Here is a 17870-nt window from a genome sequence, read left to right as displayed (position 1 = left end):
CATTCAGCCGTGAAATTGTATTCTTAATGTGTTTTTAACATTACATTCATTCAGTAATGTGTATTTTGATACATTCTTGTTCTGTTCGCTCTGGTAAAGGTAATGGTCACCCATACTGTATGTCTTTGAAAAGTAGATGTGTCTTTGGCCTTCAGCATCACCATAATACACATAGTTTAGTGCCTTTGTACAGCATATTATTATCTTCTTTTTAATACTTACTGTTATAGATTATCATGTCAGATTGAGAATTAATCCCTGGTCTGTAATTCTTCATAACATGCATATACTGTAGGAGTAATATGGCCTTTCCAACCAAGTCCTTGAGTAATCCAAAGTATTTACAGTAGAAGTACATTTTTTAAACTCCATACACATTATAAAAATGACTAAATAAAAAATAAATGTACTAATTTATCTCTTCATAAGAAAATAATCATGACCTTAAAGCTACTTCTCTTCAACACCGGAAACTCACGTACAGTACTACAGACAGAGTATTCACATTGTAAGGCCATTATGACAATGTAATTCAAGATAAAACCTGAAAATGAGAACTGGATGTTCTTTACAGCATTGCAACAAGAGGCAGAAAAAATAAAATGATAGAAAAATAAATTCTCCTCGTCCCCCACTGAGCCACCTGTCCGTCATCTGTCCGTCACCTCCACACAGCCAGACATGCAGAACTACAGTGGGCTGATCCATGCAGGCTCTCTAGATGTAGATAGGCGTCTCCTGTCCTGTCAGCAGCCTGAACATCACAGCAGGCATCGTCTTCATGTTGATCTGGCACAGAGGCAGAGATGAGAGCAGCGGGGACGATTACACTGTCAATTTAAGAGCCCATTTATAGAGGCACAGTCGTAATCACATCACTTGAATCCAGGCCTAATTTACTCCCCTCTGTGCCACCGGAGAGTCAGAAGAGTCCTTGGATCCATTACTGACAAATTATAAGCTTTTATGGCTTTAATGGTGATACATACGGGGGGAAATTGGAAAAACATGCAAAAACAAAATTACAGAATGCCAACAGCTGGTGAAATGTGCGAGTCCACATCAACCAAGAATGACTGATGAAGAAAACTTGGTAATAAATTAAAGGAAAAAATGTTTAAAAAATAAATACATTTTGTCATTATCTACTCACACTCCTCACTTTCTTCAGCTTTCAAATCAATTTGCGATCTTGGGGTTCACATGATTTGCGCTGGACGAGCGATATGGAGCCATTTTATGTTTATTTTAGTAGGTTTTTTGTTTTGTTTTAAAACAAGTCCCCATCTACGTACTTCACTTGTTTAGGAGAATACTGCAAATCAAGGCCATTGCCAAGTGAGAAATTTTGATCTTAGTCGGCTTACATGGCTAAAATCTGACCTATTCTACAATGATAAATATGAAGCTACAGCAGGTAGCCAGTTAGGTTAGCTTAGCCTAGCTAAGCTTAGCATAAATACTGGAAAAATAGCTAGCTTGGCTCTGTCCAAAGGTAGCAAAATGAGCTAACCAGCACCTCTGATGTTCACTCACTAATTAAATATCTTCTTGGAATATTTCCTGGCCCAGAGCAGTACACAGAATCAATGTTTGTGTTATCAAGGATACGCGACTTCATTTGTCGATCTGAGCTCAAGGAATTAAATTAGTTTACTAAAGTAAAAAAGTTTTCTCAAACAATCATCCCTTATCCGCTGCCCTTCTTTCACTTGATTTTATCAGCTTTTGCATTAAGATTTAAACACTTGCTGTGCCTTTTCACCAAGGGTTTTCATTGATTTTCTTTATTGCTTAAATAGTGCTGTTGTACTGCACGTATCTAATAATCTAGGTCAGGAACAATCTCAAACTGATCTTATCTGTACGTATAACTTTAAAAGGCCTGTATGGTCCAGTGAAATGTGTGGTGCAGTAATGAGGGAAAATTGCCATCTTGTGGCATTAGGTGTTCTTACCTCACCCACTGAGACAGACAGGGTTTGAACAATCTTCTCGTGTGCCATGGCAACAACACTCTGGCCATTTATTTCAATAATTCTGTGTCCGACACGTACACCGCCTCGCTCAGCTATGCCACCTCGCATCAGACTGCAGATCTGAGGATGTGTGAAAAAGACATTTTATATGTAACTGCGCAGTATACAGCACATGCCCCACTCTTTAAGAGCTGCGGTTCTCTTCAGAGGGTTACCAACCATTCATTTAGAGCCTCAACCCTAAAGTTTGGTGCCAAGGGCTTACTCACAATGCCGTTCTGCACACTGAAACCAAGCTGGAACTTGAGATCAGGTCTCTTGATGAGGACTGTGGTGACAGGAGGGCAGCTCACAATACTCAGCTTTACCTTCACCTGATTCTTCAGACCCTGCACAGAAACATTAAAACACATTAATGTTTCAGGGATTTTAAAGGATAAGTCTGGTGATATTTTCTTTCTCACTGCAACAAGTCATCTAAGTTAAATTTACCTCTTATTACTGATGTTTATTATAAAGCGTTGCCCAAAGCCCGACATAGATTATTCCTGTGTGCCATAAAGCCTCATTAGTGTCCAAGAAAACTGACTCAGTCCTCGTCCTGCTACATACTCACTAGTGCATCCACGGCTAAAAACATTATGCAACAACTGCATTGTTGACTCATGTTCTAGTATCATTCGCTAACAACAAGGAAATTATTTAGCCTCTCTCAAAACAAAAGCGTATATTTGTGACCTATATCTTACAACTAAGGAAGCAATGGGCTTGGAGCTAGTTAGGTTTAGGCATGAGGAATGAGATTGGTTAGGCTTAAGGCAAGAGCATCAGGTAAGCCAATCTAAGGCAGAGTAGATCAGGTCTTAGCAAGAAAAACCAGTGGGATCCATAAAGACGTGTTACTGCACGATTGTGTGGATTGAATAACACACTTTAGTTGTTATGTATTCGTGATTAAATCAAATGCTTATTCATCACTCTGCTTTGTCAATCCACTTAATCATTTTGCAGTTCCTCTCAGGCTGTAGTCTATCTCAGTGACCAATGGGCAGAAAGCAGTGAGATAACCTACAGGTCGCCAAATCAACATTGAATATGTGAAAACTGGAGGTGTCTGATACGCTTCATACCTTGATGATGCCCTGACAAGTGGCAAGTGGCAGCCCTACCAGGCTGGTGTCATTGATGGACATGATCTGGTCCCCAACACTGAGTTTTCCAGAGCGGGCTGCAGGCCCGCTGTTCAGCATGCTGGCCAGGATGACTGTAGGCAGAATGGAGCCCCAACCGGACTCCACGATCACCACACCGAGGCTCTCTCCTTTCTGCTTCTCCACATACAGCTGGAAAACAGGAAAAAAGCATCTCTTCATCATTTTTAAGTGCGTTTTGAATTTCGCATTCAGAAGATTTGTGAGATTCTTGGAGCCTTTTGTGTAAAGGGAACTCCATCAATCATCATCCACAATTCACCTGCAGCCAAATAAAAAATGTCGCACCTCTTTACAGTTGTCTGAGTTTGAGAAATGGACCAGGTCATCGTGGTACATTTCCTGGGAGTTGATGATGTCACTGTATTGTTTCTGGCTCAGGTCGGTTGGATTGATGCCATTCGCTCTCAGGAACTCTCTGTAGGCCACGCTAAAGGCCTGACCGATGGACTGTGCGATGAGCTGTGCCTGAGGGAAGGGGAGTGTTTGCGTGAAATTACTCAGCAGGAAGGCTTTCCCAGTTGACAACAGAGAAGATCACAACATGCAACAAATATCTGAAACAAAATTGAAGTATATACTCAAAAATTAAGTTAACACTTACATCCTCTGACTCAAAAACATAGCAGATCATCCTGTACTGACTCTTCCCTTCGCTGGCAGAGTCAGAAGATTCAGAGAAATCCTCTGATGAGGCCGTCGACATGCGTCTACGTGCCATCAGAACCACAATGCTGCCAATGTCGGCGATATAGGAGATGGTACGCAAGGCACTGTCCATCATTGTCTCCTACGTGGAGTGAAAACAATGACAATAATTACTATTAATGTCTGAAAATAGATTCAACAATGAGCTGAATCAACTCACACAGACCTGGGAGTTACTTACCTGTGTGTCGGCGTTCAGCACTTTGACAGCTTTAGTGGAGATAAAAAGATCTACTTCCGTCATCATCTGAGAGTCTTCATCTTGGCTCTTTGAAATAAACAACAACATCGTTCGTATGAGATATTTTGTATTTCTGTGCTTTAATCTCACAGTGCAACTTTCAGCTCATTATGAAAATTATAGGAAAGCAAAAAAAGCATGCAACAGCTCCACCGTGTGGTAACAAATTGACACTGCTGAATGAGTTACCCTTAAATAAATCAGTTGGTAACAGGTACACACACAACTAAGATTTCCATTCATTTGTTGAATTCAACAGTAAAAGGCACTTGGGACATCAAGCCTCTGCCAGTGTAGATCGCTGTAATACTCAGAGACATCAATTCGATTGTTAAACTTGCAAATGCACCCTCAGGATTTGGAATCAAGTCTCTGTACGTTTGATGGCTAAAACTCAAAAGACAACTTGTCTAATGGCAAAAATCCCAGAAACAGATCACCACTAAATTCTAATCAATTTCTCCTGAACACAAGGCCAATCTGTTACTTTGAAATCTTCCTACATAACCAGGAAGATGTCTTACAGTAGCCTTTTTGGCAGATCTGAATGTTAAAAACCAAATCAATGGATGTTAACGATGTTCCTTGAAGAGGCAGATTACCTTGATACGACTGACGGCTTCATGGGCCTGGGACATGCGGACAGACTTGGATGGATTTTTATCAGACAACACCTGAGTGCAGCCAAGGTAGTTAGCAGCGAAGATGATCCCATCAATAAGATCCTCTGGCTCACAGGGACCTGGGACTATGCAGCAAAAACAAAGAGCTCTCATTATAAAACACTGCCGCAAAGAATTTCATTAACTATGAAATGTGAGAACTGCGTGAGATGATTACCATCCTCAAAGCTTGGGAAAGCTGCAGCTTCCTGCGTTTTCTTAAAAAAATAAAATAACATGTCAATAAGTTAGACTTGAAGGTTAAACATTTGCATAGTAATAGCACTCAAGAAGACACATCAACCATATTGATTATGAGAGAGACAAAACACACAATAAATAAAACTTAAGATGAATTTGACTGGGTAGTATTTTAAATTTTTAAATTTTATTTAGATATCGCGATAAAAGATCATATTCACATGGCGGCCATTTTCCTCTGTCATCACGCAGGGTGGGAAACTCAAATGTCATACTTCTGTCTTTCAGGTTTAAAATTGTAAAAACTTAAGACGAATCATTATCTTTCACTGCTTCCTAATTGATCAGCAGCTGAAGAAACAACGGAGAGTCAAAATCCGAAGGATATCAGGCCATATTTCAAAGCAAATAAAGGGAAAATTTTGTTAACCCATTAGCATTCAACCACCGCCTAGCTAACGTTATCGTTCAATTACATCCAGTGTGTTTTACGTCCAGGTTTAAATAAATGTGTCCAAGATATGCGGGGATATTTTACAATTAATTGAATTTCCTATTGTATTGTGTAACACTATCAAACGCTTAGCTAGTAGCTAGGAAGTGGCTATCCACCCTTAGCATGACGTCAGCTGTGTCTATATCGTCATCGTGAATTCTTAAGGCCATGAAAATCGTGTAGTGAACATCTGATATCCTGACAGCCCTATTCATGTTCATAGATTAAAAGTGTTTTTGGCGGAAACCTGCGATCAATAAAAAAGTCTTCACCTTGGGCGTGTCACTCTCCTCTGCGAGGTCGAGCTCGGGACACTGAGGCCTCCCTGGCTGCTCTGGCACGTCCTCAGGTATCACAGCTGCACCCGGCTTCTCACCCTGTTGAATACAAACATCTGCTATAACTCGGGCAAGCCTAGACAATAGTCACGTGGTGGTCATTTTACTTCTGACGTAGCACTCAGGTTGGGAACTTCAAATGACTTGTTGCAGGTACTATAAATGTTGCAAATCTGAACACTCTTCATCATTTCACCCCTTACTGTTTAATCAGGAACTGAAAAGAGAAAATCTGGAGGGACATCAGGCCATATTTCAAGATAAAACTACATATTTGATAAACTTAGCCTACGTTAACTAGCTATTTGAACTTCCCACCCTGAGCTTGACGTCAGAGCAAAATGTTTGGACTATAATAATGTAATATAATCAATGTAAATAATATCTTCTGGGACACAGTGCTGGTAGATTGTGCAGAAACCTCAACAAACACAAGCCACAGGGGATCAGACCTGACCTATTTGTATTGGTTACCTGCTGGGGTTTCTCTGGCCGCCGCTGCCTCTCCTCAAGAGGCTCCCTCTGTTGTTCCGGTGTGTGATGAGGAGCCAGGGATGGTTTGTTAACACTGACTTTGCTCTCCTGGCTGGTAGCAGAGGAGGGAACAGAAGGGGCATCTCTACGTGGCTGCGCTTTCTGGGTGCTGGCAGGTGACTGAGCATGGGAAAGACGAGGTGGTGGAGGAGGATGTTGCTTACTGGAGCCAGACCTGGCTTTGGTCCGCACAGCCACTTTTTTGCAGTCCTTTGACGACGCCTTTGGACGCTGTTCAGCGCCGTTGGTCGAGCATGCTTTGATCCCAGATACAACACGCTCCACGTCCTCTCCTGTTCCCCTCCTGCCTCGTCCTTTAACCTGCCTCTCTTTCTCCTTTAAGCCCACATGAGACTCACACTTCTTACTGCCCCCTGGGGTGCCGTGGTTTCTTGCGACTCGAGTGTCATCTTCTCTTTGCCTCTCATCACCTCCCTTTCTAATTCGTTCATTCTCATTGTCCTGATAAATTCCAGTCTGCCTTTGAACACTGTCCTCTGTCTCCTCTAAATCCTCTATAAATTTGGCCCCATCCAGCACCTCTTCTATCTCATCTCCGTCGCTGAAGAAGAACCTGTTCTCTTGGCCCTTCTCCACCTCCCTCTCTGCCTCATCGCTAGCAGTGGGAGCACAATGAGACCTAAAGCGTTGGCCTGTCTTGTGAGGCTTAGTGTCTGATTGTGATCCCTCACATATTTCTGTGCTGTGGCGAGGTCTGGGAGTGAACTGGTCAACAGCACTGCTATTCTCATTAACACTATCACCTACTGCATGCTTTACATAGCCACTGTCCTCAGGACAGTACTGTTTGTAGTACCTCGTGTCCACTGCGCCCTCTCTGTTCAAATGCAACACCTCGTCATAGTCCTGCTCCACATCAGAGCCCACGTTGTCGTACTCGGAGCAGGTGTCCTCCATGTCCTCAGGACCAGGGTCACAACTCATGTAATAGTGGTTTGCAGGCACAGGAGGAATCAGCTGGTCACCGTCATCATCCTTCAAGGTGCATGGTGGTTGCTCGGATGCCTCCCTCACCAAACCTGGCTGCTCTTCTTGGCTCTGTGCAGTGAGTCCTGGACCGGGGCACGGTGGAGGGCTGGGAGCCAATATTTTGGAAATGGTTCCTGGCCTTTTTCCATGAGCCATAACTGGCCCTGCAAGCCCACTACCCTCAACCCTGTAAACATCAATAGATAACCAAAATTAGATTTTTGACATGCTTGCATTATGGTCACCGTAGATTATTCACTTGATTTCTTCAGGAGAATTCACAAGAATGATGTCAAAGATCTTCACTGGAACCTACATACTGTAGAAATGAGCTGTCACAAGCTGTGTGGATCCATCTTTCACATGAATATGCAAAATAATTAGCCTTTAAGAATCGGTGTCAGCCATACAACAGCCTCTTCCCTTGTTTACTTTGTAAGATATGATGATGCAACACATATCCAGAGCATCTCTCAAAACACTTCACACTGTACCAGATTTAAATAACATATGATCAAAGATTGTTTTCCACACTTACACAACAATTTAGACCGTATTATATCAAGAGTAAATGTCTCATTTTCACACTTTAAACGAACACACAAATCACAGAGCAAACAGCAGCCGCTTATTAATCTATTACTTCTACACCACCCACACACGTCATCGCGGCCCTTTTGTCTATAGTGACTGCCGAACGTCATTTGTTATCTGTCATCTCGCTTTGTTGTGTCCGCTCTCATTTTGACATGATGTCCTGCAGAACAGGAGGCTACAGATCATTGTTACCTTTTCTGTGTGGCGTGTACCCTCACTTACAATCACATCCCTGAAACATTTACAGAAATTGGTCAGTGTGGGAGCCAGATTTATGATCCATGACTTATGTTCTCTGGGGAAAACCATATGTTGAATAGTAAATCATTATTGTTGACATCTGAAAAGCATCTCTACAGTACAGCATCTTATAACATGTAATGGCACAGTTCAATAAGAATGCAAAAAATAATGTCTTTGCACTCTTTTAGCTGCCTACCTTATTGGTTGATATTAGCCTATCACAGATGAATCTGTATTGATTGATATCAGGGTATATGTTGTCCGATATGAAGACTTTTTAAACATGCTGAAAAAGACGTTTGGGGTAATATCTTTGTCACTATGCATTTGTTGTGTTTGTCTTTAATGTAAACATTTTTATGTTGTTTGTTTTAAGTTGTTGCTTGTTTCTTTTTGTGAAACTTGTTATGCCGATATCTTGGCTCGGACTCCGTTGTAAAAGAGATTCTGAACCTCAGTGGGAATAATAAAAATAGATAAACATATCGATACCGGATTGTTTTTACTCCCTTATATCCACGTCGGCCCCCAAAATCCAGTGTCGTTCTGGCTCTAAACTCTTCTTGGCCTCTTTTAGGATTTTTACTTGTTGTTTTTAATGAGACAAACAACAACAAAAAAGGAAAATATATCAATCACAACACTGTTACACTAGAAAATTAACCAGCAAAAAAATTTCTTCCAGGTTAGTTAAGTCATTTTTCAAAAATATCTAAATTGACTGTTTCCATCCTCTCAAATATAAATATTATTCAGATTTCTAAGGCCTCTATGATTCATTCAAATACCTTCGGTCAGAAAAAAAGCACTTTAAAGTCATCACTTTCTGCTCTGGGAAAGTATGATGGGCTTTTTAATTACTCTCTGACATCCTATAGATCAAACTAACGCTTGGCAGTACATGAATATTATATCACTATCATGATACGAGACTTTGTATCGTCTTAGATGTTGGATATCGTTGTTTTGTGATATGACATTAGTGTTGTCTTTTCCTGGTTTTAAAGGCTGTAATACAGCAAAGACATTTCATGTTGTTGTTGTTGTTTACCGACTTAGTCATTACATCCACATTACTGATGAGTATTTATAAAAACTTGTCAAAGTATCAATAGTCATCCCCACAATATTGTCGCAATACTGATGAGGTATTTTGTCAAAAAAATACTGTGATATTAAATCATCATCTCTGTTATGATTTCCAACAAGATAACAGACAAATAACACCCCACAAATCTAATAATGGTGTTCTCAGTCTGGTAATAAAGTAATCTGATTAGTACTGAGTATATGAGAGCCATCACATTGAACACCGCCCAGTCAAAACATGTCAACACCCTCATCTAAACATCAACTTAGTCATTATGTCCACATTACTGATAAGTATTTACAAAGACTTGTTAATATTTTGTCAAAGTATCAATAGTCATCCCTACAACATTGTCTCAAAATTGATGAGGTATTTTGTCAAAAAACATAGTGTGATATTAAATTTTGTTGCCCTGTCATAACATTTATGAAGTATTTTTGTGGAAATTTCAAAATATCAATATATAGATATATTGTATTGCAAAACAGCCTAAAAATATTGCATATTGCCCAGCCCTAGATCAAACAATTGGCAGATGGCTTATAATAATAATAATTATAATAATAATAATAATAAGTTAGCTGCAGCCCTACAAATATACACCAATAACATGTGACAACAAACAGACAAATTAAAAGGGGAAATCATCAATTTTACATATAATGAACACATATAGGACTGATACAGTGAAGATCATCTCTGTTATGATTTCCAAGAAAATAGTGGCCAAATAACACCCCTCAAAACTGATAATGGTGTTCTCAGTCTGGTAATAAAGTAATCTGATTAGTACTGAATCTATGAGAGCCATCACACTCAACACCGCCCAGTCAAAACATTTAAGCACCCTCATCTATTTACAAAAACTAGTTAATATTGTGATATTAAATTTTGTTGCCCCGTCATAGCATTTATGGAGTGCTTTTGAGGAAATTTCAATAGTGTTTATCACAAAACAGCCTCAAAATATTGCATATTTGCAGCCCTACAAACAATATGTGACAACAACAAAGGGATTTTATACGAGGAAACCATCAATTTCACACACAGTGGCTCACATACAGGGCAGTGATTTAAACTAGATCATCTCTATTATGATTTCAAACAACATAATAGCCAAATAACACCCCACAAATCTGATAATGGTGTTCTCAGCCTGGTTATAAAGTAATCTGATTAGCACTGAGAGCCATCACATTGAACACCGCCCAGTCTAAACATGTCAACACCCTCATCTAAACATGAACCACACCAACAACGGCTCGATTGTTTGGGCTCGAGCTTTCGGCTATACGAGTTAGGTGAATCACACCAAACACAATAAATCCCACCGCTCCCAGTGTTGATCGGATGATAACACAACTGAGATTATGATGGTGTTATGAGTATGAACCGAGCCTCCCCTCCCCCTCCCCCTGAACTGTCCAACGCGGGGACCTAATCATGACCTCTCCATGGTGCTGAAAGTGCTAATTAAAAACAATACGGCTCATTATTTAGGGTTGCACGCATTTCGCCCTGCCCTTGACGTATTCGTGGTGGTATTTTCATAAAGCCACTACGCTGAACTTTTGCCGCAGCTGCAGGAGTGGTTGTTGTGGTCGCCTCCGGTTTCCCCACAAGTGGACGCCGCATTCCCATCTGCTTAAATATCGATAAGATAATCGGATATATGTTTTTTTTTTTTTTTTTCCCCTGCGCACATACCGTGTCAGTGATGGAGCTGACTCTCTCCACACACACACACACACATACACACATATACACACTGATGCTTTTCACCATCTGGACGCGATGTTATCCTGCTGCTGCGATTCACATCGACCTTGATTTGAAGCATCGAGACTGCACCATGCTGACATCCAGCTTATGGGCTGATGTTGTACCACAGGAGCACATCCAGCACGGTCCCCGGTCCCTGTTATCGGCAGCCGTATAGGCCCTCATGCATCACTACAACATTTTTTTTTTTTTTTTTTTTTTTTTCTCTCCACATCCGTGCTTAGATAATTTCCGATTGGTACTCACCAACATCGGTCCTGCCGGCGGTCCTCCTTGTAAAATGCCTTGTGTGCTGATCAGATCAGATTGCTCTCCGGAATGGTGATTTTTGAATAAAAGCCGCACAGCAGCCCAGGAACCTGTGTAGGAAATACACCCCCCATCATGTGCTCACTGCCCTGCACCCCCCAACAAATTACACAGGGAGCGGCGTAATCACTACATGGTCAAACGTACGCTCATAAAACCAACCTGAGTCATTTTCATTTAAAGCACTTAGATTTTTATATATTTTTGACTCACTGTTTGCGGAGGTGTCATTGTAAAAGAGGTGTTTCTTATGTATTTTGCATTGTATTACCATTAACTTTAATTTAAAAAATTCACATACACATAAATGATCTACGATTTTTGCTTGATTTTATTTATTTTTTAATTTTACTTTGCTTTTTAAGTGGTTGAGAAAACATCGATGGAGTTGGGATCGATTAGTTCAGCCTTAAAGGCATTCTGCGCTCGGCTGGTTGTGCCTGAGAAGCGGGACTTGTTATTATTGTGCTGCTGCAAACGACACTGCTACCGGTATGTTAGCTTATGTTTTAACTCGTTGACAGTCTTTATATTAATATTTCGGGCTTTTTCAAATTCACGTGTGACGTACCAAAAGCTACAGATGTGTCACTAATCGTATTTAAGTGTTTTAAATCGGAGCAAAGTTAGCATTCACGTTAGCTGAACAGAGCCGTAGCGTTACTGTAATTCTCCTCAGAGTATGCTAAAAAGAAAAGTGTCGAGAAAAGGTTTTCAACGAGCAACAACACGTCCGCTTGTATTATGGCCGAGAGAGGCAACAAAGACAAACTCAAGCGAAGTTTGTCTTTGTCCAAGAGTAAGAAGAAAGGCAATGTCAAAGCTGGGATTTCAGCCAGTGCTGCTGCCACCACAACTCCAATCACCTCGTTCTTCAGCAGTCAGCCTCCACCCAAGCTGGCATGCCCCCTGTGTGGCCAGTTGGTACCGAGATTCAAGATCAATGAGCACATTGATTTGCAATGTCAGAACTTTGAGAGAGAGGACAGCAGTGCTGCCTCAGCAAGTAATAGTGTTGTGCCAAGCATCCAGCTGTCACCCAGAAGGAATCCTCCAAAGTCCCCAGAGCTGGATCGAAATAAGGAAGAAGAAGTCAAAGAGACCAAGACCAGCCCTTATTTCAAAAAGAACAACCAGCAGCAGGCACCACGGGAGATAAAGAGTCAAACTGTTGTCAGGACGATTGACCTGGGAAGTCTCTCTTCCAAGTTATCTAGGAAATATCATAAGACACCAGAGAGGAAACAGACAGAGGATAAAAATGCACCAAAGTATCCTGAAGAGGAGATTTATTCTGAGAACCTCAGCGGCTCACAGAAAGAAAATCTTCTCATTCAGAGTTTAGAAGAGCAGAAAGATTCTGTCATTGACCTGACAACAACGAGTACAGACCCTCCAACAGCTGTGGAAGATCTGTCGCGTTCGGAAAAAAGGCATCATCTCGAACACAATGCATCTGAATCAGCCACTTTTCAAAAACAGGTTATCCCAAAGCTGCAGTCCTCCTCCTCCTCCAAGCTAGCAAAGAGAAAAAAGAAAACAACATCCACTGGCAGAGTGTCTGATTCCAAAAAGAAAGCAAAATATGAGGAGAGCAGCAGAGAGCCAGAGGAGGTGATGTCTACAGAAAGTAAAGCAGAGACAACTGATGTGGACCAGCTTAAAACTAAGGTACCTTCTACTACCACTACCTGTGACCCCCCTCAGAGTTCAGAGGGAAAAAGTGCTGCAGCGATCAGTATTGATTCATTGCCAAAGTCTGGTGCTGAGACCTCCACTACTGACCAGGCTGTGGAGGACTCTCATACCTCACGGCTTCCCTACTACCTCCGTAACTTCCGGACCGTGCTACAGGCTGTCCTGGAGAATGAGGACGACAGGGCGTTGTTCGACCAGCACGACATGTCACTTGTACATGCATTTGAGAAGCTTTCAGGTATGCTTAAAAAATCACTCACCTTTTATGATTTAACATGTAAAGTAATGCCTCATCCCTAACGTGTAATTTTCCTCTCAAAGTCATGGGGCAGAAGCTGTACGTGAGACTCTTCCAGAGGAAACTGAAGTGGCTCCAAGTAAATAAACTGGATTATGAAGAGATATGCAGTGATCTGGGACCTGTTGCTCAGGAGCTGGTTCAAGGTGGTTTTCTAGAATCAGGTAAATGATCCCTCATAATATCACTTGACATTTTGGTGCATCTGTTAATTCTTTGTCATGACTGCTGTAATTGCAGTTAATGAGGATTGTGCTGGTTACATCTTTACAGTTTTATCTAAGAAATGCATGAAAATGAGGCTGCAGTTCACTTTTTCATATGTTTTCCCTCCTGATATGTAACTGCTGTTAAACAAAAGTGGTAGGGAAAGATGGGAGGGAGGGAAAAATAGGGAACAGAGGAGCTGGTATGTGAAATATATCACCCAGTGCATGCTGGGGTAGGCTCCTGCCCCCATGCTACTCAGCACAAAATCTTCCACTGCTTAGACATTAGCTGGATTAATGGAATTGGTATATAACTATCAACAATGGCTCCCCAGACTGTGGATGAAATTCATCTTTCAGCCTCGGTTTTCTCCCAAATAAAATATATGTGTCATGATGCTGAAACACCACATCATGCCAAACCCTTTCCCCTGTATTCTCCTGTTAATGCCCTCCTGTGCTATTTCTATATATCAAAGAGAGTGACCTTCAGGAGTTAGGGGAGGCCCTGGATCTCCTGCCTGCTCCTGAACTCAAAGCTCTTGCTAAGACTTTCCATCTGGGCAATTCTGGGACTCAGAAACAGCAGCTAGTGGACGGACTTCTACGTCTGAGCAGGCAAAAGTCCTTCTTCTCTGTGACTCCTGCTCAAAACAACATTGGGGCTGTAATTCTCAAAAGGTGAGATGATTAAATACATTGTGCTCATTGACAGTGCAAGTATTGCAGTAATGATCACACCCCTGCTCTCTCTAACCTGAAAGGGCAAAGCAGCTCGCTGGCTCCTGTGTGCGTCTGTGTCGAGGTCCTCGCGCTGTCTTCTCTCGCATCCTGCTACTCTTCTCTTTGACGGACACCATGGACGAGGAAGAGATGGCGGCTGGTGGGCAGAACCAGCTCTTCACCATCCTGCTGGTCAACTCTGGACGTCTGGCCTTCCCAGATTACACAGTGCAGCGTACAGCCAAGGTGTTCCAGGACAGAGAGGATCTCATCAGGTAAACATTCGCCAAAAGAGATACATTGAGTCTGTTGTATTTTATATAGGCAGGATAGCCAGAAATAATACTCATGATTCTGTCCATCACACCAGATATGAAGCATCCATGCGAGCCCTGCTGGAGGTAGCCTCAGCTATGCAGGGAGGTCAGTGGGAAGAGGCCATGGAGCTTTACACTGCTGCCAAAAGTGCCTGGCAGGAGCTGGGGAAAAACCATGACCTCAGGTGACACAAATCTATTTGTTTGCTTAGATTTAAAAAGAGATGCAGATTCCCTGGATACTTGTTAACATTCTTATCATTATTGTGTTGGACAGTCACCAGGAGGAGCTGCCTGTGTTCCTGCGCAGCTTCACTACAGGATGGTCTTACACTCGTATTTTATCCAGAGGGGTGGAGATCTTGCAAAGGCTACGTCGCTATGAGGTTTTCTGAACATATCTGCTCACACTCTCACATAAATTCAAGCTAAAGTTAAATGTATGTCACAGTTAAAGATGTTATGCGTCTACTTTTGTGGTACAGGAAGCAATAGAGGAGCTCCGGTCCTTACTGTCGCAGTCCGTTTATTGTCTTGACAGCCGAGGGCGGTGGTGGGATCGACTGGCGCTAAACCTCCACCAGCACCTTAAAAAACCTGAGCAAGTCAGCACCAGTTTCTGTGGTTTCATTCGCCAATTTAAGACATTTTCATCAGTGATGTTTCTTTGTGACATTGTTCTCAGTAATAGCTGTCTTAAATTGTCATTCCTAGGCAATTTGTGCTATCAGAGATGGGCTGTTAGACCCTCTGGTGCGAACTGGACATAAACTGTCTCTTCATCAGAGAGCTGTGAGGATGAAAGAGTCTGCCAGCTTCAAGAAGTATCGCCTGCAACTAAAAGAACTTCCCACAATACAAGTCCAAGATGTCGAGCATGTGAGTTGAGTCAGTATTGGGGTTTCTGGGGAAAAAAACCAAGTGTAAACTGTTGAATATATGTTAAATAATACATGTAATTTTCTCTACAGGTGACTATCCGAGGACAGCTGTTCCCTCATGAGGGGGGTATGGGGAAAAATAGGTTTCTTATACCTGCAAATGGAGAAGGGGAAGAGGGTGATGATGCCACTGCAATAGGCTCTGTTGAAGAACTGTGCTTAGCACATTATCGCCAGCAAGGCTTTGACCAAGGTAAGAAGTTTTGCTTCACTTATTAAAAACATTTCTATATCCTTTTATCACATTAACATTGTATTGCACATGATAGGGATCCATGGAGAGGGCTCCACGTTCTCAACATTATTTGCTCTTCTGCTGTGGGACATCATTTTTATGGAGGGTATTCCAGATGTTTTCAGAAATCTATACCAGGTAAAGTACACTTTGCGTATGCATTATTTGTAAAATATCTGTCCATCTATACCTGTTTAACTCGTCTTCCTTTCCTCTCCCAGACATGTCCACTGGATCTTTACACTGATTGTTTCTACGAGAACAGAAAAGAGGCGATCGAGTCTCGTGTGCAGTTACTCAGCGAGGCATCCGTGGAGACGTTGCATGGCATGTTGGAAGATGTCTGGACCTCCCAGGAGGGTAAAGTGTGTTCATTGGTCAGCTGGGAGCGTTTCTCATCCCTTCAACAGGCAAAGGTATTTACTGTCACTCTTGTAAATATATACACAGTGGCCACTTTATTAGGCGCACCTGTAAAATTGAATGTAATTCCATACAACAACAAAAATGGGTTTTGATCTATGCTGACAGTGAGGTATTTATTTAGATATATACACATATATAAACACATTAATATGATAAACATGTTACATTAATTATATCTACATTATACATTGCGTCACATTATACGATAGATAATGCAAAGTATGCCTTGATAACGCTTTGATAAATAACTTGGACAAGGTGTTTTGTTTACATGTGCTAATGCATGTTCTAACATAGTACTAACATACAGACTTTTATATTCTATTTGCAGTCTTTGGTATCATGCATGGGTGGAGCCTTCTTGGGAGGTGTGATCTCACGAATGTCAAAAGACTACAGACATTGCCGTGCAGGTCTGCCTGATCTAGTTGTGTGGAACACGTCAAACAACAGTTACAAGGTGAGATCACGTCACATCCGGCTCTTTGAATTAGATATTTTCCTTTGTGTATGGATTCAGACTCTCTGTGGTCCGCTGATTATTTTAAGTCTGGTTACATGGATTATACTGCTGCATGCAATGTGACATGTGATATCTTGTTGTCGTAGGTGGTGGAGGTGAAGGGACCCAGCGACCGGCTGTCCCAGAAGCAACAGATCTGGCTGGATGAGCTTCAGAAACTGGGGGCTGACGTGGAGGTGTGTCATGTGGCGGCTACTGGAGCCAGAGGAGCTCGTCTGGAATAAACAGACACAGAACAACTGACTGATAAGACTTTGCTGCTAAAACGGATGTCGATATATCTGTCTCAAAAACTCAAATTTAAGCCATTATAGGGAATGTTATGTCGAGCAGTGTGCCTTGTGACACGTGGCATTATCATTCTGGAAACTACTGCGTTCAACAGGAAGAGGTGCATCATGAGATGAAGATCATCATTTAGAGCTGCCAGGATCAGAAATAGCTTGCTTCGGATAATCAGAGCTGATGCATGACAGGATCCAACCGCAACGCCAAACTCATGGTGTCTCCTTTTCTTTGGCAACACTATATTCGCACGATCTTGGGTTGCCAAGCAACGGAAAAATCACATTTAGTTAGCTGTTTATGATATGTATGACAGCTCTGTGAGTTTGTTATACAAGTAATTACTGTAATAATATGTCTATAAATATGCAGTTTTGCCACCCCTCTGCCAGAAAAAACATCCCTTGGATACTAAGAAAGAAATAAAATAAGGTTGCTGCATTTAATGATTATCTTCATTATTTATGAATTAACAGTCGAGTTAAATGCCAGAAAAAGCCCACGATGTCATAACAACATGATATCATTACTTGTTCAGTCCAAAACCCAAATTATGCAGCTTTACAACAACAAACATCACATACTGAGAAGCCGGAACTTGTGAACGTTTTAGCATTTTTGTTGCTAAAACATGACTCAAATTATTCATTAATCATCAAACCAGTTACCAATTAATTTCTGTTGATCCATTAATCAACAACATGTGTCAAAACAAACCTGTCACTGAGCTGTTTTTTAACATGTAAAATGTAAGAACTGTTTTGATGTTATGTTGTGGACACTGAATTATTATTAAAAGACAACTTTGGCATCATCCGTGTGTTTTTCTGATGT

General features: G+C 41.5%; 2 protein-coding genes across 4 annotated transcripts; one reads left to right on the top strand and one right to left on the bottom strand.

The window, feature by feature from the left end:
* Positions 1-2: 2 nt before the first annotated feature.
* On the bottom strand, positions 3-14363 carry apba2a (amyloid beta (A4) precursor protein-binding, family A, member 2a). 3 transcript variants are annotated; one of them, XM_084365288.1, is made up of 12 exons: positions 14344-14363; positions 6311-7547; positions 5771-5875; positions 4980-5019; positions 4742-4887; positions 4080-4166; positions 3795-3980; positions 3479-3658; positions 3110-3322; positions 2249-2368; positions 1959-2099; positions 3-789 (listed from the first exon to the last, which is right to left on the bottom strand). In XM_084365288.1, the coding sequence occupies exons 2-12, from the start codon at positions 7514-7516 to the stop codon at positions 718-720; spliced, it is 2496 nt and encodes an 831-aa protein (XP_084221414.1). In that variant the 5' UTR covers positions 7517-7547; positions 14344-14363; the 3' UTR covers positions 3-717. The 3 variants fall into 3 exon arrangements, with proteins under 3 accessions (XP_084221414.1, XP_084221413.1, XP_084221412.1); XM_084365287.1 differs by lacking the exon at positions 14344-14363 and adding an exon at positions 11319-11534; XM_084365286.1 differs by lacking the exon at positions 14344-14363 and adding an exon at positions 11073-11269.
* Positions 11776-17850, top strand: fan1 (FANCD2 and FANCI associated nuclease 1). The gene is made up of 13 exons (XM_084365285.1): positions 11776-13317; positions 13401-13541; positions 14066-14267; positions 14351-14584; positions 14680-14811; positions 14904-15012; positions 15112-15231; positions 15341-15505; positions 15598-15760; positions 15837-15940; positions 16024-16218; positions 16560-16688; positions 16838-17850. Exons 1-13 carry the CDS (start codon positions 12126-12128, stop codon positions 16973-16975), a joined length of 3024 nt encoding a protein of 1007 aa, XP_084221411.1. The 5' UTR covers positions 11776-12125; the 3' UTR covers positions 16976-17850.
* Positions 17851-17870: the final 20 nt, after the last annotated feature.

This window comes from Pagrus pagrus (genome assembly GCF_965226575.1).
Source record: "Pagrus pagrus genome assembly, chromosome: 10".
Taxonomy (NCBI): Eukaryota; Metazoa; Chordata; class Actinopteri; order Spariformes; family Sparidae; genus Pagrus; species Pagrus pagrus.
This window is presented reverse-complemented; position numbering and strand designations above follow the sequence as displayed.